Source organism: Elephas maximus, chromosome 2, assembly GCF_024166365.1.
Source record: "Elephas maximus indicus isolate mEleMax1 chromosome 2, mEleMax1 primary haplotype, whole genome shotgun sequence".
In the NCBI taxonomy this organism is placed as follows: Eukaryota; Metazoa; Chordata; class Mammalia; order Proboscidea; family Elephantidae; genus Elephas; species Elephas maximus.
This window is the reverse complement of record NC_064820.1, coordinates 65445214-65472005: the sequence shown is the minus strand read 5'-3', so window position 1 is coordinate 65472005 and position 26792 is coordinate 65445214. Positions and strand designations below refer to the sequence as shown.

Sequence of the window (26792 nt, the reverse complement as noted above, 5' to 3'; positions counted from 1 at the left end):
CCTGCTATGTGTTCTTGCCAATCACTGGTGTGCCTCTGCCAAATCAATGTCACGTTTAATTTATTCACATTCAAATCTATTACAAACATCCTTTGATCAATTACAATAATGAAAATGTAGACTGAGTTTTGTTGTTTTGACATGCTTTCTTGAACTTTCCTCCTGCCTTTTTTCAAAACATTTCTAATTGCAAGAAGTTGATCTCAATGGTTCCTGTTATTTGAGGGGACAATTGTAAGAACTGTTTATATTCTTTGCTGGCTAGGAATTTCTGGCAGTGAGTTTTCTTTCTCTGAACTTGAGCCAAATTAATTATTAAACCCTGAAATGTCACTATGATGAACTGATCACAGAACTCAAGTCATTAATGGTTTTGTAGGTGGTATTTCCTTTAATAAAATAAGTGAACTTCCATACAGATGCAAAAAAAAAGAACCTCTAAGCATAAAAACACCATTATTTAATTGAAAAGGAAATTTATCAGTTATACATTAATAAAACATAATTAGAGTCACTTAACTTTGGTCCTATTTAATTGAATTGCCCTGGCGGGAGACTAAGAAAGCCTTGGCTCCTTGTGTGCGAAGGGGAGAGACCATAGTCCCTGGGAGAAAACGCAATGTCAGGTCCTCATGGCTTCCCAGGCCTGGCCTCCAAGACAGAAAAAGAAATGGCAGAGAGGCTACAGCCCCAGAGAAAAAGAGGAGGCTCCCTCTGTGAATGGTTGCTCACAGTTTTGAGCTGTTATGTTCCAGGTACTGTGGGAGACAAAAGAGGCTCTTCTAGGTTGAGGGAGAGAAGAAGAGGAGTTGGGCAAAAAGAGGTGAAACACAGAGTTAGAGAGGCTGCAGCTCAGGCTTTACAGAGCCTGCCCTAGTGAATCAACAATGTAGTGGCCAGAGGTTATATTCCCCAGGACCTGACGCAGGGATACTGTCCCCTGATGCAGGGGACAACAGGAGCAGTGGCCCTGTATGACATACTTATCTATTCATGTATTTTTATTCATTCATTCAAAAAATATACATTGAGCATCTACAATTCAATGCCCTGGGGGTACACAGGAGAACATAACCTGGCTCCCACTCTTATGGAGCTTCTTTGTGGGGAGGGGACAGAATGAGGGGCAGAAGAGGACAGGCAAAGGAAGTGGTTTGATATAGCACAGCCTCCTTCTGCATTTTTTTCTCCTTCTGCAGTCAAGGTAGAAAACAGTTGGGGAAGCACACAAGGGCCAATTGTGTAGCTAATGTGTCCAGACCCCTTCCTACTTCCTCATTCACTCATTCATTTGTTCATTCATACATTCATTGAGAGCCCACTGGTCACCAAGGGCACAGAGTTAAAGAACACAGTTTTTACCCTGTTCTCAAGAAAGTCACAATCAATGGACGACAGACAGGTAAATATTTAACTGAAATTACAATATGATAAAATCTCTGATAATATTAGGCAAAGAATGTTAAGAGGATGCAAAAGAAAAGAAGGTGTCTCTATTATTATCCACAGGTTGAGGACTAGAGAATTCCAGATGACTTCCTGGAGAAGGTGATGCCCCCGTCTTAAAAAGTCAAAAGAAATTAACTACAGGACAAAGAAGAGAGGCGGCATTCTAGGAAAAGGTAAGCACATGTTCAAAGTTATGGAGGGGTAAAGCAGCAAAGAAAGTTCAGGACTCTGTAAATGGCCTGTATGCTATGCAGAGGTCAAACCACACTGAATCTTGTGATGCAATATTAGGATGTTTGAATTTTACCCTGAAAGCAATGATAAAACATTTTGAACTTTGAAGCAAGAGTAGGATTTCCAGATTAAAACAAAAAACAACAAAATAAAGCTCAGCTAAATTTAAATTCAGATAAACAACAAATAACTTTTTCATCACAATAAACGCCCTAAATATTACGTGACATATTTCCACTTAAAATTATTAATTGTTTATCTGAAATTCAAATTTAACTGGTTGTACTTTCTTTTTATTTGCTATATCTGGCAACCCTATACCACATTTAAAAAAGACACTGGCAACTGCAGAAATCGGATTGGAGGGAAGGAAGACTGGACTAGAGAAATCAGTTAGGATGCTACTGCAGAAATGCAAGACGGCATCGGAGCGGTAACCGAGGCAATAGTCATGAGGATGGGGAGGAAAGACAGACTGATAAAATAATCAAAATGAGAAGGGTCTTGGTAGCTAACTATACATGAAGGTAAAGGACGCCAGGACAATCCCCAGGTTTCTGATGAGCGATGAAGGATAATGAAATTAACCATGGTAGGGAATACAGAAAAAGAGGAGTTCTGTGTACACATACCAAATGTGAGATGTCTGTAAAATAACCAATATCTTGTAGCAAACTGTTAGCTCCTTCTCAGCCAAACCTCTGAACACTGAAGTGCATTAAGACTCAATTCTAGGCCCTCTTCTTCTATACATGGAGCTCTGGGTGGCACAAATGATTAAGTGCTCAACTACTAAACAAAACATTGGTGGTTCAAACCCACTCAGAGACCCCTGGAAGAAAGGCCTGGCGATTTGCTTCTTTAAGGTCACAGCCTTGAAAACCCTATGCAGTGCAGCTCTACTCTACAACACATGGAGCCACCATGAGTTAGAACTGACTCAATGGCAACTGACATTTTTTTTTTCTCTTTATACTTTGCCCTTGAGTAATCATTTCTAATTCTATGAGTTTAAATACTGTCTATCCATGCTGAAGAACCTCAAATTTATACTGCCGGGCTCCAGAGCCACTCTCCAAGCTCCAGAATCATTATTTAACTATTTAATTATGATTCCACGTGGATGTGAAATGGCTATTTTAAATTACATAAGTCATATGGTGTAGAACATCTGTTCAGGCAATGTCTGACCACATATACATCACAACAGATATAACTGGATGTAGCAAATGAAACAGCTTCCCGCATGCAACACATGTATCTCATGTCTCTCGTCTACAAAGTGATTGCACTGCCAGGCTTATAGTGGTACAGTACATATATAACCTGTAACACATTATGTCTTGATAGTTATAATAAATGCCTATGTTACTGGCTTATATACGTACTGTGCTATACTTTCTATTGTTATTTTAATGTGAACTTCCCCTACTTACAAATAAAAACTTTACCATGTAACAGTGTATGTCTCGACTCATAGGGAGAGCATCCCACCTCATGCATCCAACTCTCATCTCTTGAGTGTTGTAGTGTTATCTCTCTGTTTAATTTTCTTCCGAAAATATTACTATGAAGTGCATCATGGCTCCCAAACGCAGCAAAACCAGTAGTAATAGCAGCAGCAAAAGGCAAAGGAAAAGTACCAATTTGGAAGTGAAACAAAAGGTATCCCATACAGCTTTGCCAAGTGTTTAATGTGGTGTTTGCACAATGTCCAAATCACATGACATCCTACTTTACAGAACATATCATGGACATTGGATGAAGCATGACTGTATGTCCAAAGGGCCACTGAGGCTCAGACAGAACTGACTAGCTTAGGGTCACACAAAAAGACTAGACTGGAAACTGAGGCTCTGCCTCCACTGAGTTCTCTTTCCAGTACTCATGACTGCCTCGCACAGTTCTCAGGAAGCCATACACACGCTTGGCACACAGTTTACAGCATGCAGCATACAGACTTGCTGCCTGAGCACACACTGTAACCTGATCACTACCAGCTTTGCCTGTTTCAGTCAGGCCTCACCCTACCCCATATCCTAAGATGCTGAGGTACAGACAAGCTCCAAGGCAGCAAGCCCTGCACATATATAGAGAGGGGCAGCCCTGAAAGTTAATTACCATACTCTCAAAGTAGCCTCTCTGACATATCCAAACGCACACCAGTGGGCAGGATCTGAGGAGGAGGAAGGGGCCAGTGAGATGTCTCTGTTGGGGGAGGTGGCACTTTAGCTAGCAGCTGCTGAATCAGCCTCTTTTATACAACTACGTACATTTACTAAATCTACTCCTATTTTCCCTTACTTCCACCTAGCACTAAATCTTATTAAGTCTTCCTCCAAAATGTATCTTGAAAAAAACTGCTTTTCTCTGCATCTCCACTGCCAGAAGCATTTCTTGCCTTGACAGCAATCGCCTTCTAATAGGTCTCTTTGGTCCTCTATGATCTAACGTTCACATAGCAAACAGAGTAACCTTCCATGCCACGTCCCACTAACAACCTTTTAATGGATCCTTAGAACAAAACCCAGGCTTGCCCGTGGCAGACTGCTCAGATCCCCCTTCAAGGACAGACTTACTTCCCAGCTGCACAGAGTGTAGTCAGCAGACAGCCGCCACCTGTCAATGACTTGAGGCTATGCTTCATTCATCTGCCAAGAGCTGCCTTGCTAGGGGTCACACCTTTCCCAGCATAGCCCACATCCAGAGACCGAGTGAGACAGCCAGGGGGATAAGGGCCTGGCCATTTCAACCAGATGGGGAAAAACTCTGATGGGCACCTCTTGCTCCAGAGCTCCTCACTGCATTGACCGAAGCTTTGCTGCATCACAGTTTGACTTTGTCCTCTGTCCATTCCTGCTTCACCTTTCCTTTCACAAGGATCCCTAATAAACAACTGCACCCCAACTCTACCTCAATGTCTGATTCTGGAGAATCCAATCTTGACAAGGCCACACATGACCTGTCTGCTGCCTACCTTTCCAATCTCGTTTCCTATCATTTTCCCCTTTGCTCCTAACACTCCAGCCTCTCTGGAGAACACTCTTTTCTTCAAACATATTACACCTCACTTTGGTCCCTTCTGTCTCCTGCCTGTTGTACTTTCTTCCTGGAAGACTTTTCTTCCAATTCTTCACATGCCTAGCCGATCTTCATGCTTAAGGGAAGATCAACCTCTCAAAGAGCACTTCCCTGGCTAATCTATCTAGTGTCGTTCCCAATTAGATGTTGGTACGACACGAGTTTACTTCATAGTGTTTATCATAATATCTATTAATCTTTATTATTCATGCATTTCTATATGGCTTTTTGACTAGAGTATAAAATCCAAGGGCTAGAAGTATGTACAGTTCACTGTAACATCCCCAGCACCTAGCTTAGCACGTAACATAAAACACCACTGCCATCGAGTAGATTCCGACTCATAGCGATCCTATAGGACAGAGTAGAACCGCCCCATAGAGCTTCCAAGGAGCGCCTGGCAGATTTGAACTGCCGACCTCTTGGTTAGCAGCCGTAGCTCTTAACCACTATGCCACAAGGGTTTCCGCACATAACACAGGCATTGAAAAAACCTTTGCTTAATGAATTAACAAATGACTCTATGGGTCTGTAGCTCAAGAGACAGGTTGGTGCTAGAAATCTGAAAGCATATATGCTGGCTGAAACCATGGCCAAGGACGAGATCGTCCAGGGAAAGGGTCAAGAATGAGAAGGGTCAAGGGCCAAGCACAGATCCTTTTGTGTGGATCACCAAAATGTAAGAGACAAGAGAAAAACAGGAACCAGCAAAGGACTGAAAGAAAGGTCCAAAAAATGACAGAAAAATCAGAAAAGCATTGGTTAGAGTAGTAAATGTTGATGCCTTGCCCAAATTCTCTCAGCTCACTCTGTAGCTTTCTGAACAGTTTACTTACATGCAGTTGGTTTCTGCATCTCTTGGTTTGAGCGCATTCTCTAGCTATGGGAGCATCTTCCCGTAATGGGCAGGATGAAAACACCAGGGAGTTAACATTCCTCAGGAGTGAGCTTCAGTGAGGAACTGGCAGATAAATACCTCAGCTTCCTTGTTCCTCAGTGGGACAATTCTGTGATGTGTTCTATTCAGCCTGTCAGAGAGTCTCCATCAAAAGTGAGCCTCAGTTTCCCAGCTTATTTAAAGTACTCCTCATTGACTTTCCTCCTTTCCCTGTCTGTGTTTCCACTCTGATGCTTTCAGGAATTAGGTCGCAAATGAACTACTTGCATTTAAATTCCTGCTTAGGTTCTGCCAAAACTACCACAGTAAAGATGCAACAAAAGGAGGGAAATTCAAGGAAAGAAAATGCTGAATAAAGGGCAGGTGAATTGAGATATATACATTGGATTTAGCAACAAAGAGGTATTCGGTGACCTTGGAAAGAGGAGTTTCAGGGAGGTGGTAGAGGCAGATGGAGACTGTACTGGGTAAGAAGAAACAACTTGAAGGTGAGGAAGCATTTCCCAAATTATGTTCTAAAGACCACACTAGCTTTTCATGAAATTAATGACTGCTCCACACATACATACCAGACTTTCCATTCCAAGAGTCCCAATTTTGCCCCTTTTCTTTTTGAAAACCTCCCCCTAAATAAAAGGGACACCAAGATTAGAAACCCCAAGCCCTTCTTTTGATAATCAAGGTATTATCTAAAATAGCAAATCACAACATAAGAGATGGAAATAAATGGAAGATTAGCAAATAAGTCAGTTGTATATAGGAAGGGCAAACCTAAATGCTTGGAAAAGAGGGATACTGATGAGAAAAAAAGCAATTCACTCTGGAGAATGGAGAATACCAAAAAGACTTAGAAAATAGAAATACCAGAAGTAGGAATGAAGTGTGGAAGACTATTTCAAGGTCTGTGTAAGAATTGGCTATCTGAGGTCCTCACAACCAACCCAGGAGTTAAGTATCTGTCATTTCTCCACTCCCAAATGAGCCAAAAGATATATTCTCTGGAGAAACTGATATAGAGAGACTTAGATGCAGGACAGAAGGCAGAGGAGGGCTGGGTTAAAACACCAGACTATAAATGGGAGTGGAGGTGGTTAAGGAAAATTCTGTATCCTGAACAGTGAGCGCCTCAAGCTCTGGAATCCACTTAGTTGGAGAAGGCCAGTAGCTAGGAATGTACACCTCACCCCATCCCTGCTGATTTATTCGTTGGGAGAAAAAAGGCTCATTAGTTTTAAAACATTTTCCATGTTCTGAAATTGGTTACTTATATTCCTTGCAGTGTATTAACGTGTTTCTCTACCCTTGTATTTCATGAAAACAGGCAATTAGATGTAGAGCAGTGGTTGTCACACATTAGTTTATATCAGAATCATCTGGTGGGCTTGTTAAAACACAGATTGATGGGCTACACCCCCAGAGTTTCTGAGTCACTAGTTTGGGGGCAAGGGCTCTGAATTTGCATTTCTAACAAGCTCCCAGGTGATTCTGATGCTGCAGCTCCACTGATCACACCTGAGAACCACTGATACAGCACAGAGGCTGGCAGGCAGACGGTGGGACAAACCCGGTCTACCTCTTATTCTTATAAAGTTTTATTGGAACATAGCCACACCTATCATTTACATATTATTTTTGTCTGCTTTTGTGCTACAACAGCAGAGTTGAGTAGCTGCGACAGGGAACATATGGCCCAGAAAAGATGGCAATACTAATTGGCCTTTTACCAAAAAAGTTTGTTAATCCCTGATCTAGAGGGCTGATTAGGTTCTTTGGGCAAGAAAACTTCACAGGCGTATCACATCAGGAGAAGCATGAAGTCGGTGGTTTCAGCCTGATTCATCTATTACCCAATATTCCATCGACCTTCCTAATGGTTTAAGTATCCACTGATGATCACCGCTTAATGCATTGTTTCATTAGGGGTTACAAAGTATAATCTTTCTAATTCTATTGTTTGTAAATTTATTAGTTGGAAATTTTATATAAGAAAATTTTTCCTGCATCAACTCTTTGACTACTGAAATAATTTGTACAAGAAAGCAGGATAAATGCTTGAAATAGTCAGGACAGTAAGTTTATACCCTAGCAACTTTCAAAGGTTACTGATTAATATTTTTTACTATCATGAACTTATATTTTTATATATTTAATGTGTTTCAATCCATTGCCTTAATTAGTATTTTTCCTTTTTGATGCTCAAATGTATCCCGTCTTTGGCCAGTGGGAGCCCCTTTCAGGTGGCTCCTGTGTCCTTGGTGACACAAGTCTTTTTGCTTCCCTGCTTTCTGTTGTGAAGAGATGTCCTAGGCTCCCCTTGTATGGTCCTGGCTCAGATTTGGAGCCAGTGACTTCTCCGAGGAGCCCTGGTTCCTTCTAGTGGGAAATGGTGTTTAACATCCATAATCTGGGATGAGATGTTAATTGCTACTGAACTGTGACTGCTGCTAGGCCTTTTCAGTGGATAGAGCTGGAAAGTATGTATTTTTTTTTTCTGAAAAAAAAAAAAAATATTATTAGTTCATTATAGTATTTCAAATTCCAGTTTAAGATTATAGGTTTTTATTTAACTTTCATGCTATAAATATTAGCTTTAAGACTATTAATATTATTACTTATATACATGCGTGTGTGTCTTAAGATAGCAATATATTATTATTGCTAACAATATTACTGAATGTAGTTGGGGATTTCTTTGTGATTCTTTTTGTCCTTACAATAGACTCACTCAAGGTGTATAATGGTTTAAAGTCATTTAAAACAGTTCTTTTCTGTGTGGTTATGCTATCTGTTTGATTTACAAGTAGGCTGATTTATTTCAGGGGTTTTTTTTTTACTTTTTATTTTTAGGGATTAATGTATTTTAATTTTGTAAAACATCCATGTGGTTCCAAAGTCAAAAGCATAAAACAAAATATAATCAAAGAAGCTTAACTTCCATCCTTGTTCTTTCATCTGATTTCTTCCCTTCTACCATTTTTTATTAGTTTTCTGTTTGTCCTTGTATTGTTTCTTTTATAAAATAAGCAAATATGTATATGTGTATATTTACATCTGTCTATCAGGAAACCCTGGTGGCATGGTAGTTAAGTGCTGTGGCTGCTACCCAAAAGGTCATCAGTTCAAACCCGCCAGGCACTCCTTGGAAACTCTACGGGGCAGTTGTACTCTGTCCTATAGGGTCGCTATGAGTCGGAATCAACTCGACGGCAGTGGGTTTGGTTAGTGGGTACCTGTCTGTCTGTCTACTTACCTACCTATCTATATTTCCTCCCTTTTACAAAAGGTAGCATACTATAAACTGTTAAGCATCTTTTTTCACTTAACAATATATGGTGAAGATAATTTCACAGCAGTATATAAAGATCTTCCTCATTCCTCTCTAACTTCATGGTACTACATTGTGTCCCTGTACCATGGCTTATTAACAGAAATTTGGATGCTTTCCAGTCTTTTACCTATCAATATTACAAATAGCCCTATGAATTATATATTTATAATAATTATATTTTCAGATATATTTTTCTGGAAAATACGTATTTCCTATCTCCATCCACTGAAAAGGCCTAGTAGCAATAACAATCCAGTGACAAACTGCATATCTTTGAGTAATTTCCTAGAAGTTGGATTCTTAGGGCAGAGGGTAAATGCATATACAGTGAAACCTGTGAAAGCCAGAACTGGATGGGACTGCCTCGTTTGTCTGGGTCTCCCAAGTTTTCCGTCTTTGACAGGAGGTAGTTTTACTATTTTTCTCTCACTCGTTTTAGTGGAAAAAAAATTTGAGTTTTCCTTCTCTGACAGGTATGTGTATACATACATACATATATAGACACACACACATATATATACATATAAATTTTTTATATACACCTATAAACATATATATATATATATACCAAACCCACTGTCGTTGAGTTGATTCCAACTCATAGCGAACCTACGGGACAGAGTAGAACTGCCCCCATAGAGTTTCCAAGGAGCTCCTGGTGGATTTGAACTGCTCACTTTTTGGTTAGCAGCCGTAGCTCTTAACCACTATGCTACCAGAGTTTCCATAGATATATATATATATACACATACATACACAAATATACATACATATATATCCAGATGCACATACATACATCTCTATCTCTATATAATACATCTCTCTCTCTCTCTCTCTCTATATATATATATCTATATAAAACCCAAAAAACCAAATCCACTGCTGTCGATTCCGACTCATAGAGAACCTATAGGACAGAGTAGAACTGCCCATAGAGTTTCCAAGGAGCGCCTGGCAGATTCGAACTTCTGACCTCTTGGTTAGCAGCCGCAGCACTTAACCACTACACCACCAGGGTTTCCTATATCTATATAGATATACAGATATATGTAAGTCGGCCCCTGCCTGCAGATTCAAGCAACAGCAAACTGCAGATCGAAAATATTCAGAGAAAAAACAAAAGTTCCAAAAAAGCAAAACTTGAATTTGCTGTGCTCCAAGCAATTACACTGAATCCACGCAAATGGGCGTGATGTGTAGGCATATCCTGCAGTAACCTCCCACCATTTCACAGATCCTCGGTCTCTCTCCAGTCCCTGTTGTTTGAGCATTGTTAGCCTCATGTCTTGCCATTATTCCCTAAATAATAATAAAAAAATAATAATAATACAGTACTGTATAAAAACGATTTACATAGCATTTACATTGTATTAGGTATTATAAATAACTCAGAGATGATTTAAAGTATATGGGAGAATGTGTGTAGATTATATGCAAATACTATGCCGCCATTGTCCTGGAACCAATTCCCCGTGGATATCGAGGGACAACTATATATATATATTGCTAGCTATAAGGGAATAGGTTTTCACCTGCCCTTTCTGTCCCTCTCTCCCCATTCAGTGCCTAGAACAATGCCTAATATATAATCGGTGCTCAATATATATTTGTTGAATGAATGGATGAATGGAGTGAAATGGGCACTCTCCCAGAATTTGGCTGTATATGTGCACTTTACTCGCTGCCTAATGAACAAATTAACTTTTTATATTGTAGTTTGCTATTAAATCCAAATGTAAACTTAAATGGCTAGTAATTAAACCATATTCTGTTATTAATAAAACAAATTCTGATTCTAAATGACTTAAAACCCTTTTCTTCAAAATGTTGAAGAGGCTATAATAGCCTGAAAAGTGGTCAAAGATAGGTGCAAATTTATTTATACTCTTAAGAATTTAAGCTTTTTTTCCAGAGTCAGTGTGGTATAGATGACTCAGCTTACTACTTGTGAAAATTAAGTAAAAAAAAAAAAAAAATTTCTCTCTCTCTTTTTCTTTGTGCACCCTCCAGCTGTGAATCAGTATTTAGTTTAAAATTCATCACCATCCAAAAACAGCTGCCAAATTAGGAAGGGGCGAAAGTAAGAGCGTTTAATAGTAAATCAACTATTTTGGACCTGAAGCGCTTTTTTTTTTCTTCCCCCAGAGAAACAATGTTATAATAACAGTTATATTCCCTGACTAGAAATTAAAAGTTGCCAAAGGATTTTCTTCTACTTGGATCAACAACCAACACCCACAGAAACATCAGTCAAGAAATCAAACGATGTATTGCATTTGGAAAATTTGCTGCAAAGGACCTCTTTAAAGTGTTAAAAAGCAAAGATGTCACTTTGATGACTAAGGTGTCCCTGACCCAAACCATGGTTACTTTCACTCACCCACTTGCATGCGAACGCTGGGCAATAAAAAAGGAAGACTGAAGAATTGACACATTCAAATTGTGGTGTTGGCAAAGAATATTGACTATACAGTGGATTGCCAGAAAAACAAACAAATCAATCTTGGAGGAAGTACAGCCAGAATCCTGAGAAGTGAAGATGGCCAAACTTTGGCTTGCTTACTTTGGACATGCCATCAGGAAAAACCAATGGCTAGAAAAGGACTTTATAGTTGGTAAAGTAGAGGGTCAGTGAAAAAGAGGGAAACCCTCAATGAGATAGATTGACACAAGAGCTACAACAATGGGTAAAGATGGTATAGGCCGGGGCAACGTTTTATTCTGTTATACATAAGGTCAGTATGAGCTGGAGCCAACTTGATGGCAACTAACAACAACAACAGTACATATTAACCAATTCACTTTGCAAGGATGAATACAAACAGGACAGAATTATAAAACATCATCCATAGTGCCCATGATTTATCAGTAGAACCTGACCTTTGTCGCAGAACCAGGAGAGAATCTTAGACTGGTCCTACCCATAATCAAAACTTGAAAACAGGTTGCTGGCCTCTGAGGAGGGACTCCTGGTGCTGTTTTCCAGCAGAGGCAGGGGTACTGTGGGAAGGAAAAGGGGTGACTCTTAGTCACTAAAAACAGAACTCAGGAACCAGCTCCTACCATTTCAAACGTTGCCCAAGCATTTTCCTTCGCATCACTGGATTAGAGAAGGTAGGGATAAGAGGATGTTGTTGTCATGTGCTGTGGAGTTGATCCCGAGATTCCAACTCATAGTGACCCTGCAGGACAGAGTAGAACTGCCCCATCAGGTTTCCTAGGCTATAATCTTTAAGGAAGCAGTTCACCAGGTCTTTTCTCCTACGGAACAGCTGGTGGGTTTGAATCACTGACCTTTCAGTTAGCACCTGAGCACTTAACCCCTGTGCCACCAGGGCTCCTCCAGTAAGAGGACAGGCTAGGGTATAGGGTGGACTGTGGTAGGGGGTGGGAGAAGGTCACCCTGTGGCCAACTAGAGGTACAGCAGTCAGATAAGCATCAGCACTGCAGCAGCAATAGCAGTAACACCCACTTCCGGCAACATGAACAGCATCTACAGGTAGGCTGTCAGGGCTGCCTGTGGCAATTATACTGGGAGGGAAGTGGAATTCTCACAAGAGTAGCTGCTGATGAAACCAAACGAAATAGCACTGTGGGAAAGGTGAAAGAGAGGAACCACAGTAACATCTCTTCTCCCAAGGGAAAAAGAAAAGGTTCGAATATTAGCAATGAGGGTGCAGACTGAGTCCTAAAGGTCAGGCAATCAGGCGAGCCAGCAGGTGTAAGTTTAAGTGGGCATTGGTGGTAGCCAAGGAGCCAGGCTTCCTTTAGGTTTAGCACAAGGAGAAAAAGAGATTACCCAAAAAGCAAGGTATCCACGGGCTTACTTGTGCTTACTTACTAATCTGTAATGCACAATTTCACCTGTTTCACCCATATGAAATTGGTCACTACTGATGAGTAAATAAACACCAGTAAGCAGGTAAGTACCTTGCTTCATGTAAGCCCTGTATACCTTGCTTACTGGTTAATCTGCCCCTGCCCAGGAGTGATGGAGACAGGAAGAAAGAAGAAACAAGGTGGGGTGAGAATTCTCATGGGAGTTGGGGGAGGGCATCAAAATGGCCACTGAGAAATCAGAACACTGGGGAAGGGAAATCAAGGGCAGAAGGAAGCGGGGCTTCCTCAGGCAGCCACCAAGGCTGAGGCTAGAGCCATCTTACTTTGGCCTATTCATTCACACACTCATTTAATATGTTATTGAGTACCTACTCTGAGCCAGAGGTGTTCTAGATCCTAGAGATATGGTAGGGAATAAAACAGAAGTCCCTGCTCTTGGGGCTTAAATTCTAATAGGAAGAGACAGACTATAAACAAAGAACACAACTGGTGATAAACTGGTTGCTGCTGCCATGTCCTTCCCTTAACTTTTTGAGTTAGCCACAAAATAGGAAGCTTGAACTAGTGTGGGAGTATCTACAAAGGGGACCTACGGAATGTTTTTGCTCCTTCGGAGGTTACTTTTCTTTTTTTTTTTTTGGTCAAAATGGAAATCACTTGTCTTTTTTATTACAAAAGTAATACATCTTGAAACAAATAGAGAAATTTAAACAACATTTTGTTCCATGTCTGTCTTTCCCACCAGAACATAAACTTCATGAGGACTACAATGCTCCCCAGGTCATCTGTGTATTTTCCACTCCACCTCCCAAGTCAAGCACAAAACGGGCACTCAGGATCATTTGTTGAACAAAAATTAGTTTCTTCCTTCCTGGGGCCTACTGCTAGTTTTCTCTTGGACAATGTTCCTTCTAAGAGATTGGTGGAATAGTAATAACAGTGAAACTAACCCTTCACTAAAAAGTAATTTCGAGAGAGGAAAGGTAAATCTGACTTGTTCCTTCTTCAAAAGAAATGCATCAAATCAAGGATCGCTGGGCCTTGACTAGTTGGTACTGCAATACGGCAACTGAGTCAAGCAAGTTACTAAGGTCTTTCAGGAAATTCTTCTGGTTTAAGGACTTGTAATGATGGCTCAGAGGTTAAGTACTTGGCTGCTAACCAAAAGGTTGGTGGTTTGAACCCACCAGCCAGCACCATGGGAGAAAGATGTGGCAGTGATCTTCCTTAAAGATTTATAGCCTTGGAAACCCTATGGGGCATTTCTACTCTGTGGCACTAGTTTTTTTTTTTTTTTCCCCATAGGGTAGCTATGAGAATCAACTTGACGGCAATGAGTCTTTTTAATGTTGCTTTTATGATAACCAAAGGTGGATCCAAGTCCTATATCTCAATAATTTTTATAGCTTCAAAACCTATTACTAGTTCATTTTCAAAAATGAATACGTTACTTACAACAAATTCAGGATGAAAGGAGAGCTGTTGTGATGTCAGGACACCCAAAAAGTTAAGAACTTCTAATTCAGTTTTTATTGCTATATGATAGCAACTGATCACTTATTTCTAGGAAAGTGGTATTTGTGGGAGGTTTTAAGGTACAGGCTCAGCAAGAGTGCTGGGAAATCCCTTGAACAGTATCAGTTATAAGGTGTCAGCCTGAAGGTTAGTGTCTTAGGCTGGGTTGTCTAGAGAATCAAAACTAGTGAAGAGTATAAATATATATATTTACATCAAGGAAATGGCTCACATGGTTGTAGAGGCTGGAAAGTCCCAAGTCTGTGGGTCAAGCTGGAGGTTTCTCCTGACTCACAAAGCTGCAGGGTCTGGTGAACCCATGATTGCCAGGTCAGACAGCTGACTCACAGGCTGCAGAGATGGACAAATTCCAAGATTGGCACTTAAGCTGCTGTCTAAAGTCCCAAGAACCAGAGGTCAGGTGATAGGAGCCAGTTGCAGGATCCAGAGTGAGCAAAAGCCAATGAGCTTTGCCAGAAAGTCTGCCTATACTGCATGCAGGCCATACTCCCAAGGAAACTCCATTTCAACTGACTGTCTACTCACAGCAGATCCCATCATGCAGGTGATCACATTATATCAGATCTCATCATGGAGGGAATTATATCATTATAGACTGAAAAATTACGTCATAACTGCCAAACCAATGAGAATCGTGGCCTAGACAAATTGCCACTCAATCTTAACTATCACAGTTAAGATAGCATCTTTTGACCCTTGCTAGTAAGGGTCACTTCAAAGATATCAAGGTTAGGTTCTTTTCATTCTAGCAACAAACGGCTCTGTGATACTCAGATTAGACAGATTTTTTTTTATAGAAATAATTCTTAATGCTTTTTTCCTTTTAAACTAAGATATCTTTTAACTGGAAGCCCTGGTGGCGTAGTGGTTAAGTGCTACGTCTGCTAACCAAGAGGCCTACAGTTTGAATCCACCAGGCGCTCCTTGGAAACTCTATGGGGCAGATCTATTCTGTCCTACAGGGTCGCTATGAGTTGGAATCAACTCGACGGCAGTGGGTTTGGGTTTTGGATTATCTTTTAAGTGTGGCGGGAGTTAGGAAAGCTCCTTCTGGGAATTTTCCTCAGGAATATCCACAGCATTAGGATCAGAAGGTCCTCCTGGCACATTTAGGTTGAAGTATAGCTGAGTTTTATTTTCACAGTATAGATTTATATTCATATTTTATTATCATTTACTTGTAAATACTTTTTCTTTTTAAATTGAGAGGCAACTGTGATGTTTTCTTAGGTGAATCCATGCACTTTATTAACCTTCACTGAAAGAATCATTGGACCTGTTGCAAATATTTTGCCAATACACAAATGAATTTTGTTAACAAGTATTACTCTACTGTAATAATATGCCATGATTTAAAAAAATTACCACATTTAAATTACTTTGTGATATAAATTTCTTGACAAAAATATCCATCTGGTGATGGAAATTATTCTACAGACAATCTCATTAGTTAGGTTATTTTCAACACACACATATGAAATGAAGTATTTTTATGATAAATTGCCACGTAATGTGGTGGCCACAGATAATGCATTTAGCCTAACTTTGTTGGGAAGGCAGTTAGTGGAACCTTATACTCATTAAATCCACTGCCATCCAGTCGATTCCAACTCATACCGTCCCCATAGGGTTTCCAAGGCGGTAAATCTCTGTGGAAGCAGACTGCCCTGTCTTTCTCCCGAGGAGCTGCTGGTGGTTTTGAACCGTTGACCTCTGGGTTAGCAGACCAGTGCTTTAACCACTGCACAACCAGGGCTCCTTTTATAGTCGTTAGTCTTCACTAAAATATACCTTTTTTCCTGTCTTAAAAACAGAGACTGCTAAAACAGATAATTACAGAAAATCTAGACATAGTTTGAAACAACATAGGACCTGTCACAAAAACTTTACTTTCCTCTTTAACATGTCTTGCTATAGACAACTGTACAACTTAGGACACACTTAGTTTCACTGCTGCAGATCGAGCATTATTTTACAGTAAAGATGAAAAGCAATCAATATTTTTAACTACATGTTTTTTCATACTGAGTAAAAATGAAAGAAAAATACGATTTTTATAATAAAACTAAATTAAATTGAGAAAATACCTAGATTTATGTTACTTATTTTAAATGAAAAGCACTTCCACACTTAGTGTTATGGTTCTTTCAGTATAATCATATTTCCAAGCTAAAGATATGATTGCATAGATGTGATCTGGGGCACACTTAGTGCAGAATGGATCCACCACCTGTATTACTGTTTTATAATGTTAGCTTATTTATTATCATGGTACCCAGGCTTTAAAGTTATCTAAGATTACCTAGTTAATAAAAATCAGGAGAATTTGGCCATACCAAATGAAATTAGTCACTTCTAATTTTTTTTTAATTAATTTTTATTAAGCTTCAAGTGAACATTTACCATTCCAATCAGTCTGTCACATGTAGGTTTACATACATCTTACTCCCTTCTCCCACTTGCTCTCCCCCTATTGAGTCAGCCCTTAGTCTCTCGTTTCGTGCCAATTTTGCCATCTTCCCTCTCTCTCTATCTTCCCATCCCCCCTCCAGTCAAGAGTTGCCAACACACTCTCCAGTGTCCACCTAATTTAATTGGCTCACTCTTCATCAGCATCTCTCTCCCCCGCCACTGACCAGTCCTTCTCATGCCTGATGAGTTGTCTTCGGGGATGGTTCCTGTCCTGTGCCATCAGAAGTGCTGGGGAGCATTGTCTCTGGGATTCCTCTAGTCTCATTCATATCATTAAAAAAAAAAAACCATTATGTATGGTCTTTTTATGAGAATTTGGGGTCTGTATCCCATTGTTCTCCTGCTCCCTCAGGAGTTGTCTGTTGTGCTCCCTAGCAGGGCAGACATCGATTGTGGCCGGGCACCAACTAGTTCTTCTGGTCTCAGGGTAATGTAGGTCTCTGGTTCATGTGGCCCTTTCTGTCTCTTGGGTTCTTAGTTGTCATGTGGCCTTGGTGTTCTTCCTTTGCCTTTGCTCCAGGTGGGTTGAGACCAATTGATGTATCTTAGATGGCCACTTGTTGGCATTTAGGACCCCAGGCGACACAATTCAAAGTGGGATGCAGAATGTTTTCATAATAGAATTATTTTGCCCGTTGACTTAGAAGTCTCCTCAAACCATGTTCCCCAGACCCCAGCCCCTGCTCCGCTGACCTTTGAAACTTTCATTTTATCCCAGAAACTTCTTTGCTTTTAGTCCAGTCCAATTAGGCTGACCTTCCTTGTATTGTGTGTTGTCTTTCCCTTCACCCAAAGCAGTTCTTATCTACTGATTGATCAATAAAAAACCCTCTCCCTCCCTCCCTCCCTCCCCCCTTTGTAACCACAAAAGTATGTGTTCTTCTCCGTTTTTTCTATTTCTCAAGATCTTATAATAGTAGTCTTATACAATATTTGTCCTTTTGCCTCTGACTCATTTCGCTCAGCATAATGTCTTCCAGATTCCTCCATGTTATGAAATGTTTCAGAGATTCGTCACTGTTCTTTATCGATGCGTAGTATTCCATTGTGTGAATATACCACAATTTATTTACCCATTCATCTGTTGACGGACACCTTGGTTGCTTCCAGCTTTTTGCTATTGTAAACAGAGCTGCAATAAACATGGGCGTGCATATGTCTGTTTGTGTGAAGGCTCTTGTATCTCTAGGGTATATTCCGAGGAGTGGGATTTCTGGGTTGTATGGTAGTTCTATTTCTAACTGTTTAAGATAACGCCAGATGGATTTCCAAAGTGGTTGTACCATTTTACAATCCCACCAGCAGTGTATGAGAGTTCCAGTCTCTCCGCAGCCTCTCCAACATTTATTATTTTGTGTTTTTTGAATTAATGCCAGTCTAGTTGGTGTGAGATGGAATCTCATTGTAGTTTTAATTTGCATTTCTCTAATGGCTAATGATCGGGAGCATTTTCTCATGTATCTGTTGGCTGCCTGAATATCTTCTTTAGTGAAATGTGTGTTCCTATTCTTTGCCCACTTCTTGATTGGGTTGCTTGTCTTTTTGTGGTTGAGTTTTGACAGAATCATGCAGATTTTAGAGATCAGGCGCTGGTCTGAGATGTCATAGCTGAATATTCTTTCCCAGTCTGTAGGTGGTCTTTTTACTCTTTTGGTGAAGTCTTTAGATGAGCGTAGGTGTTTGATTTTTAGGAGCTCCCAGTTATCTGGTTTCTCTTCATCATTTTTGGTAATGTTTTGTATTCTGTTTATGCCCTGTATTAGGGCTCCTAGGGTTGTCCCTATTTTTTCTTCCATGATCTTTATCGTTTTAGTCTTTATGTTTAGGTCTTTGATCCATTTTGAGTTAGTTTTTGTGCATGGTGTGAGGGATGGGTCCTGTTTCATTCTTTTGCAAATGGATATCCAGTTATGCCAGCACCATTTGTTAAAAAGACTATTATTTCCCCAATTGACTGACACTGGTCCTTTGTCAAATATCAGCTGCTCATACATGGATGGATTTATATCTGGGTTCTCAATTCTGTTCCATTGGTCTATGTGCCTGTTGTTGTACCAGTACCAGGCTGTTTTGACTACTGTGGCTGTATAATAGGTTCTAAAATCAGGTAGAGTGAGGCCTCCCACTTTCTTCTTCTTTTTCAGTAATGCTTTGCTTATCCGGGGGTTCTTTCCCTTCCATATGAAATTCGTGATTTGTTTCTCTATCCCCTTAAAATATGACATTGGTATTTGGATTGGAAGTGTGTTATATGTATAGATGGCTTTTGGTAGAATAGACATTTTTACTATGTTAAGTCTTCCTATCCATGAGCAGGGTATGTTCTTCCACTTAAGTATGTCCTTTTGAATTTCTTGTAGCAGAGTTTTATAATTTTCTTCGTATAGGTCTTTTACATCCTTGGTAAGATTTATTCCTAAGTATTTTATCTTCTTGGGGGCTACTGTGAATGGTATTGATTTGGTTATTTCCTCTTCGGTGTTCTTTTTGTTGATGTAGAGGAATCCAAGTGATTTTTGTATGTTTATTTTATAACCTGAGACTCTTCCAAACTCTTCTATTAGTTTCAGTAGTTTTCTGGAAGATTCCTTAGGGTTTTCCATGTATACGATCATGTCATCTGCAAATAGTGATAGCTTTACTTCCTCCTTGCCAATCTGGATACCCTTTATTTCTTTGTCTAGCCTAATTGCCCTGGTTAGGACTTAAAGTACGATGTTGAATAAGAGTGGTGATAAAGGGCATCCTTGTCTGGTTCCCGTCCTCAGGGGAAATGCTTTCAGGTTCTCTCCATTTAGAGTGATATTGGCTGTTGGCTTTGCATAGATGCCCTTTATTATGTTGAGGAATTTTCCTTCAATTCCTATTTTGGTAAGAGTTTTTATCATAAATGGGTGTTGAACTTTGTCAAATGCCTTTTCTGCATCTATTGATAAGATCATGTGGTTTTTATCTTTTGTTTTATTTATGTGATGGATTACATTAATGGTTTTTCTGATATTAAACCAGCCTTGCATACCTGGTATAAATCCCACTTGGTCAGGGTGAATTATTTTTTTTGATGTGTTGTTGGATTCTATTGGCTAGAATTTTGTTGAGGATTTTTGCATCTATGTTCATGAGGGATATAGGTCTAAAATTTTCTTTTTTTGTAATGTCTTTACCTGGTTTTGGTATCAGGGAGATGGTAGCTTCATAGAATGAGTTGGGTAGTATTCTGTCTTGTTCTATGCTTTGAAATACCTTCAGTAGTAGTGGTGTTAAGTCTTCTCGGAAGGTTTGGTAGAACTCTGCAGTGAAGCCGTCTGGGCCAGGACTTTTTTTTGTTGGAAGTTTTTTGATTACCGTTTCAATCTCTTTTTTTGTTATGGGTCTATTTAGTTGTTCTACTTCTGAATGTGTTAGTTTAGGTAGGTAGTGTTTTTCCAAGAATTTATCCATTTCTTCTAGGTTTTCAAATTTGTTAGAGTACAATTTTACGTAGTAATCTGAAATGATTCTTTTAATTTCATTTGGCTCTGTTGTGATGTGATCCTTCTCATTTCTTATTAGGGTTATTTGTTCCTTTCCTGTTTTTCTTTAGTCAGTCTGGCCAATGGTTTATCAATTTTGTTAATTTTTTCAAAAAACCAGCTTTTGGCTTTGTTAATTTTTTCAATTGTTTTTCTGTTTTCTATTTCATTTAGTTCAGCTCTAATTTTTATTATTTGTTTTCTTCTGCTGCCTGATGGATTCTTTTGTTGCTCAGTTTCTATTTGTTCAAGTTGTAGGGACAGTTCTCTGATTTTGGCTCTTTCTTCTTTTTGTATGTGTGCATTTATTGATATAAATTGGCCTCTGAGCACTGCTTTTGCTGTGTCCCAGAGGTTTTGATAGGGAGTATTTTCATTCTCGTTGCTTTCTAAGAATTTCCTTATTCCCTCCTTGATGTCTTCTATAACCCAGTCTTTTTTCAGGAGGGTATTGTTCATTTTCCAAGTATTTGATTCCTTTTCCCTAGTTTTTCTGTTACTGATTTCTAGCTTCGTTGCCTTGTGGTCTGAGAAGATGCTTTGTAATATTTCGATGTTTTGGATTCTACCAAGATTTGTTTTGTGACCTAATATGTGGTCTATTCTAGAGAATGTTCCATGTGCACTAGAAAAAAAAGTATATTTTGCAGAAGTTGGGTGGAGAGTTCTGTATAAGTCTATGAGGTCAAGTTGGTTGATTGTTGTAAGTAGGTCTTCCGTGTCTCTATTGAGCTTCTTACTGGATGTCCTGTCCTTCTCCGAAAGTGGTGTGTTGAAGTCCCCTACTATAAATGTGGAGGTGTCTATCTCGCTTTTCAATTCTGTTAAAATTTGATTTATGTATCTTGCAGCCCTGTCATTGGGTGCGTAAATATTTAATATGGTTATATCTTTCTGATCAATTGTCCCTTTTATCATTATATAGTGTCCTTCTTTATCCTTTGTGGTGGATTTAAGTCTAAAGTCTATTTTGTCAGACTCCTCTTCTTTTTTGCTTATTATTTGCTTGACATATTTTTTTCCATCCTTTGAGTTTTAGTTTGTTTGTGTCTCTAAGTCTAAGGTGTGTCTCTTGTAGGCAGCATATAGATGGATCGTGTTTCTTTATCCAGTCCGTGACTCTCTGTCTCTTTATTGGTGCATTTAGTCCATTTACATTCAGCATAATTATAGATAAATAAGTTTTTAGTGCTGTCATTTTGATGCCTTTTCATGTGTGTTGTTGGCCATTTCATTTTTCCACAGACTTTTTTGTGCTGAGACGTTTTTCTTAGTAGATTGTGAGATCCTCATTTTCATAATGTTTAACTTTATGTTTGTTGAGTCGTTACGTTTTTCTTGAGTTATGGAATTGATATTCCTTTTTGTGGTTACCTTATTATTTACCCCTATTTTCCTAAGTAAAAACCTAACTTGTATCTTTCTATATCGCCTTGTATCACTCTCCACCTGGCAGTTCAATGCCTCCTATATTTAGTCCCTCTTTTTGATTATTGTGATCGTTTACCTATTGATTTCCATGATTTCCTGTTATGTGTATTATTTTGTTTATATATTTATTTATTTATTAGAATTAATCTTACTTTGTTTTTGTGCTTTCCCTATTTGAGTTGCGTTGATATCAGGTCGTTCTGTTTTGTGACCTTGTATTGTGCTGGTACCTGGTATTATTGGTCATCAGGCCAAACAATCTCCTTAAGCATTTCTTGCGGTCTTGGTTTAGTTTTTGCAAATTCTCTAAACTTGTGTTTATCTGTAAATATCTTAATTTCTCCTTCATATTTCAGAGAGAGTTTTGCTGGATATATGATCCTTGGCTGGCAGTTTTTCTCCTTCAGTGCTCTGTATACATCGTCCCATTCCCTTCTTGCTTGCATGGTTTCTGCTGAGTAGTCTGAACTTATTCTTATTGATTCTCCCTTGAAGGAAACCTTTCTTTTCTCCCTGGCTGCTTTTAAAATTTTCTGTTTGTCTTTGGTTTTGGCAAGTTTGATGATAATATGTCTTGGTGTTTTTCTTTTTGGATCAATCTTAAATGGGGTTCGATGAGCATCTTGGATAGATATCCTTTTGTCTTTCATGATGTCAGGGAAGTTTTGTGTCAGGAGTTCTTCAACTATTTTCTCTGTGTTTTCTGTCCCCCCTCCCTGTTCTGGGACTCCAATCACTCGCAAGTTATCCTTCTTGATAGAGTCCCACATGATTCTTAGGGTTTCTTCATTTTTTTAAATTCTTTTATCTGATTTTTTTTCAGCTATGTTGGAGTTGATTCCCTGGTCCTCCAGAAGTCCCAGTCTACATTCTAATTGCTCGAGTCTGCTCCTCTGACTTTCTATTGAGTTGTCTAATTCTGTAATTTTATTGTTAATCTTTTGGATTTCTACATGCTGTCTCTCTATGGATTCTTGCTACTTATTAATTTTTCCACTATGTTCTTGAATAACCTTTTTGAGTTCTTCAACAGTTTTATCAGTGTGTTCCTTGGCTTTTTCTGCAGTTATCCTAATTTCATTTGTGATATCTTTAAGCATTCTGTAAATTAGTTTTTTATATTCTGTATCTGATAATTCCAGGATTGTATCTTCATTTGGGAAAGATTTTGATTCTTTTGTTTGGGGGGTTGGAGAAGCTGTCATGGTCTGTTTCTTTATGTGGTTTGATATGGACTGCTGTCTCCGAGCCATCACTGGGAAACTAGATTTTCCAGGTAATCAGCTAAAAAAAAATGCAGTCAGATCCCTATCTGAATTCTCCTTCTGGCTCAGGGTATTCGGATGTTAATGGAGCCGCCTGGGGAGGGTGGGGGAGGGATCAGAGAGCTAGGCGTGTAGCACCACAGAATATAGAGCTGATCCCCGCGTTCACACTCCGCCCCCGTCCGCCAGAATCCCGGCAGGACGGCTCCCCGGCTGGGACGCTGCCCTCCCCGCTCCAAGAGCAGTCACTGCCTCCCGGGTGTTTCTCCCACCGGCTGCTCCGCTATGCCGCCTGCGCCAATCAGCTGGACTCCCTCCCGGGATGGGTTCGGGGGGGTAGGGCTGGGCCCCTTGTCTGTGCCGTCTGCCCCCCTGGGCTCTGCCCCAGCCCGGGCTCTGAAGGTCACCTGCCTGGTACGCTGGCTCTTAGTTCTGAAAACGATCGCTGTCTACCCGTATTTGTTCGTTCTCCATCTCTAAGTCTGTGTTTGTTGTTCAGAGTTCGTAGATTGTTATGTATGTGATTGATTCACTTGTTCTTCCGAGTCTTTGTTGCTAGAGGGATCCGCGGTAGCGTCCACCTAGTCCGCCATCTTGGCCCCGCCTCTTCTAATTTTTAAATATGTAAAACTGTCAGAGTTAACATCCAGTTAGCAACAAGTTTATCTCCCATTTTGGAGGATGGGTTCAATTCCTTTAATTTGAGGGCCTGGGAGTCTCTGGTTCTTTAATTAATGAAACCTTCTGCTTTGTCAAGACAGGTAATTTAAAATGTAGATTTTATTCTTTTTAAGAACACTTTGTGGGGCCATCTACTAGACATAGAGGCACAGGACATCTAGTTAAATATTCATGTCAAGTTACCAGTGAGGGCCTGGAATCTAATGGACTTAAAAAAAATTATTCCTTTTAAATTAAGAAGTACAGGTATAGAGGATCAAATCTGAATGATGCAAAAGGATTTAGTTAAAAAGTAAGATCCCCCTCACACATATTCAGCCACCTAGGTGTCCTTCCAGAGGCAACAACCGTATTCTTCTAGAGACGCTATGGAACCATGATTTCCAGTTTTCTTGGCCATGATAACACATGGTAAAGTAAACCCAAATATTATCATTAAGGCTCTTAGACAGTGAAAAATCAGTCTACTCTCCAAATACACACATTGTATTGACCAAATATAAGGCATAAAAAGGGTTTTAACAATATTCAGTAAAAACTAAAAAGCAACAGAGAACTTAGACACGGCTGTGGTAATAGTTATTGTGCCAAAAAACATGCTGCCTGTAACTCCTGAATATTGCAGCCAGGGATTAAAAATCTGATTCAACTTAACAAAAAAACGTACTTAGAAATTCTAATAGAGCACAAAAAAAAAAAAAAAAAAGCAGAAAAACAAAATACAGAACCCAGGTGAAGGAAGTTTAGAGAGCCACAGTAAAAATTACCATGAGGCTAAAACAGTACTATCCAACAGAATGCTCTTTGATTAAATTGAGAAATACCTAGATTTATGTAATTTATTTTAAATAACAGCACTTCTACACTTTGGAAATGTTATACTCTGTGCTATGTAATAGGGTAATCACAAGCCACATGTGGCTACTAAGCATTTCAGATCACTGTACTGAGGAACTGAATTTTTAAATTTAATAAATTCAAATTTTTAATAGTGGTTACTGTATTGGATAGTTAGGAATAAACAGTGGCCAAAGGCGGAAACATTAGTAATTATTAAAAGAAATTTTAAGATGAAAGATTTATAAATTATATCAATAAAAATAGAGAGCCAAGGACATGTCCAAAATAGAAATTCTCCCATAATTTGATATTTGAATAAAAAATCTTTAAAACGGAAAAGAAGACCTATTCAAAGGTGTAGGTACAGAAAAATAAGTATGTAAAAGGATAAAAAGAAAGGCAAGAGTAAAAGTTTATTTATGTAAACAATCTTGTAAGACTAAGACAGGAAAAGCATGAATTATTTGATAAAAAGAACATAACAGCCCTTGATAAATATTTGTTGAACTGGAATGAATTTTGCAGTGGTAACACACAGCCCTTGTTTCCCTAAGGTTATAAATAAAATAGCCTCAAGATTAATAAATTAATAATGCATGAGTTACCCATATTAGATTAGAGGAAGTCAAGGCACATTATCTGCCATTGGAGGTGGGTAGCATGGTGGGCTCTTCCTCACCTTGTCCTTTAGCACTGTCTGTCAGGTCATATAGTGGAAAGAAAAAAAACATTGAGCTGACATTTTTAATTTAGTTTTTAAAACAAATATTTTAAGATGGAGCCAAGATGGCGGAATAGACAGACACTTCCGGCAAACCCTCTTTACAACAAAGACCCGAAAAAAAAACAAGTGAAACGAGTATATTTGTGACAAGCTGAGAGCCCTGAGCATCAAAGGCAAGCTCAGACAATGAACTGAGGGGCAGGGGGAGGAAGAAACCATTCAGAAGCGGAGAGGAGTTACCGGACCTGAATTGTAGGGAGCACTCAGGCACCATTCCCAGAGCAGCGGTGGCAGGCTGGTACTAGCGTTCGGCTGCAGTTTCCTCAGACAGAAGCAGCCAGTCACACAGCCTACTCACATCTCCGGAACCTAAGGAGAATGGCACTCTTGGCAAAAGCTAAGTACTTGCATATATTTTACTACGCCCCCACCCACCCCCAAGCTGGCTTCAGTGGCTTAATCCCTGGGCCTGAGATAGACCCTGGTGAGCACCTACAGCCATCCTCCCGGCCTTGGGAAGGAAAAAAATTGCAATTGAGGGAAAAGATAATTTGCTAGCTCCATTAACCGGGGGAGCTCAGGACACAAGTGGCTCCTGTCCAGGCATAAACCGTCCGTGGACCTTGAGCACTTTCCTGTCTGCATGGACCTGTGTTGGCCTATTTTGGGAGAAGAGGCCTTTGTTGGCAAACTCCAACCATTTCAGTTGTGCAGTGGAGAGGTGGATGTTTGATGTTTGACATTGCTTTGCCTATTAAGCAAGGTCCTCACCTGCCCACAACAGGGACCTAAGGGCTGGTAGCTCCACTCAGGTCACCCAGCCACCTGTGACACAGGTCCAAAGATAACTGGTACCTCCCAGTCCTTACAACCAAAAACTTTGGGTGCCCATGGTCCCTCTGCAGAACCCACCCACCAGCACACTCTAGAGAACAGAGACGCATTTTCCTCAGAGACATTTGGGGGTCGGTTCTCAGTGCCCTGCCTTGTTCAGAGTGTGACCCCCTGCTGCAACCAGATACTGGTATATACACCAATCACCCCTGCCTCTCTAAGACCGTAGGACAGAGCCTGTACCACACACTTGATGATCGGCTACCTGGACACCTGAGCTGAATTCATACAAGAAAAGTGAACAGACTCCTAGACTGATATACCCGATAACAGCTGTAGCCATCTGGGGACAGGACATCAGAGCTCCAAAGGTGAAAATAATCAAGCTAGCTCACTCAAGCAACCTGTTTGGGCATATCAAAACAAAACAAAGCAAGAAGCTACGACACAGTAAGCAAGCATAAACTAATACAATCACTTATGGATGGCTCAGAGGCAACAGTCAATGTCAAGTCACATAAAGAAACAGACCATGATCACCTCAACAGACTCTCAAAACAAAGAATCCAGGGATCTTCTAAATGAAAGTGCATTCCTGGATTTACCAGATGCAGAATACAAAAGTTTAATATACAGAACCCTTCAAGACATCAGGACGGACATGAG

At 39.8% G+C, this 26792-nt stretch overlaps 1 protein-coding gene across 2 annotated transcripts in view; it reads right to left on the bottom strand.

The window, feature by feature from the left end:
• Positions 1–26792, bottom strand: part of NDUFAF2 (NADH:ubiquinone oxidoreductase complex assembly factor 2) — a 229676-nt gene that overhangs the window by 27312 nt on the left and 175572 nt on the right. Inside the window, exon 4 of one of the 2 annotated variants that reach the window (XM_049857685.1) lies at positions 11871–11990. The exons of the other annotated variant lie outside the window; for it this stretch is intronic. Coding sequence (XP_049713642.1) covers positions 11871–11990 — 120 coding nt within the window. The remainder of the gene's footprint in view (positions 1–11870; positions 11991–26792) is intronic. 2 annotated transcript variants of the gene reach the window in all.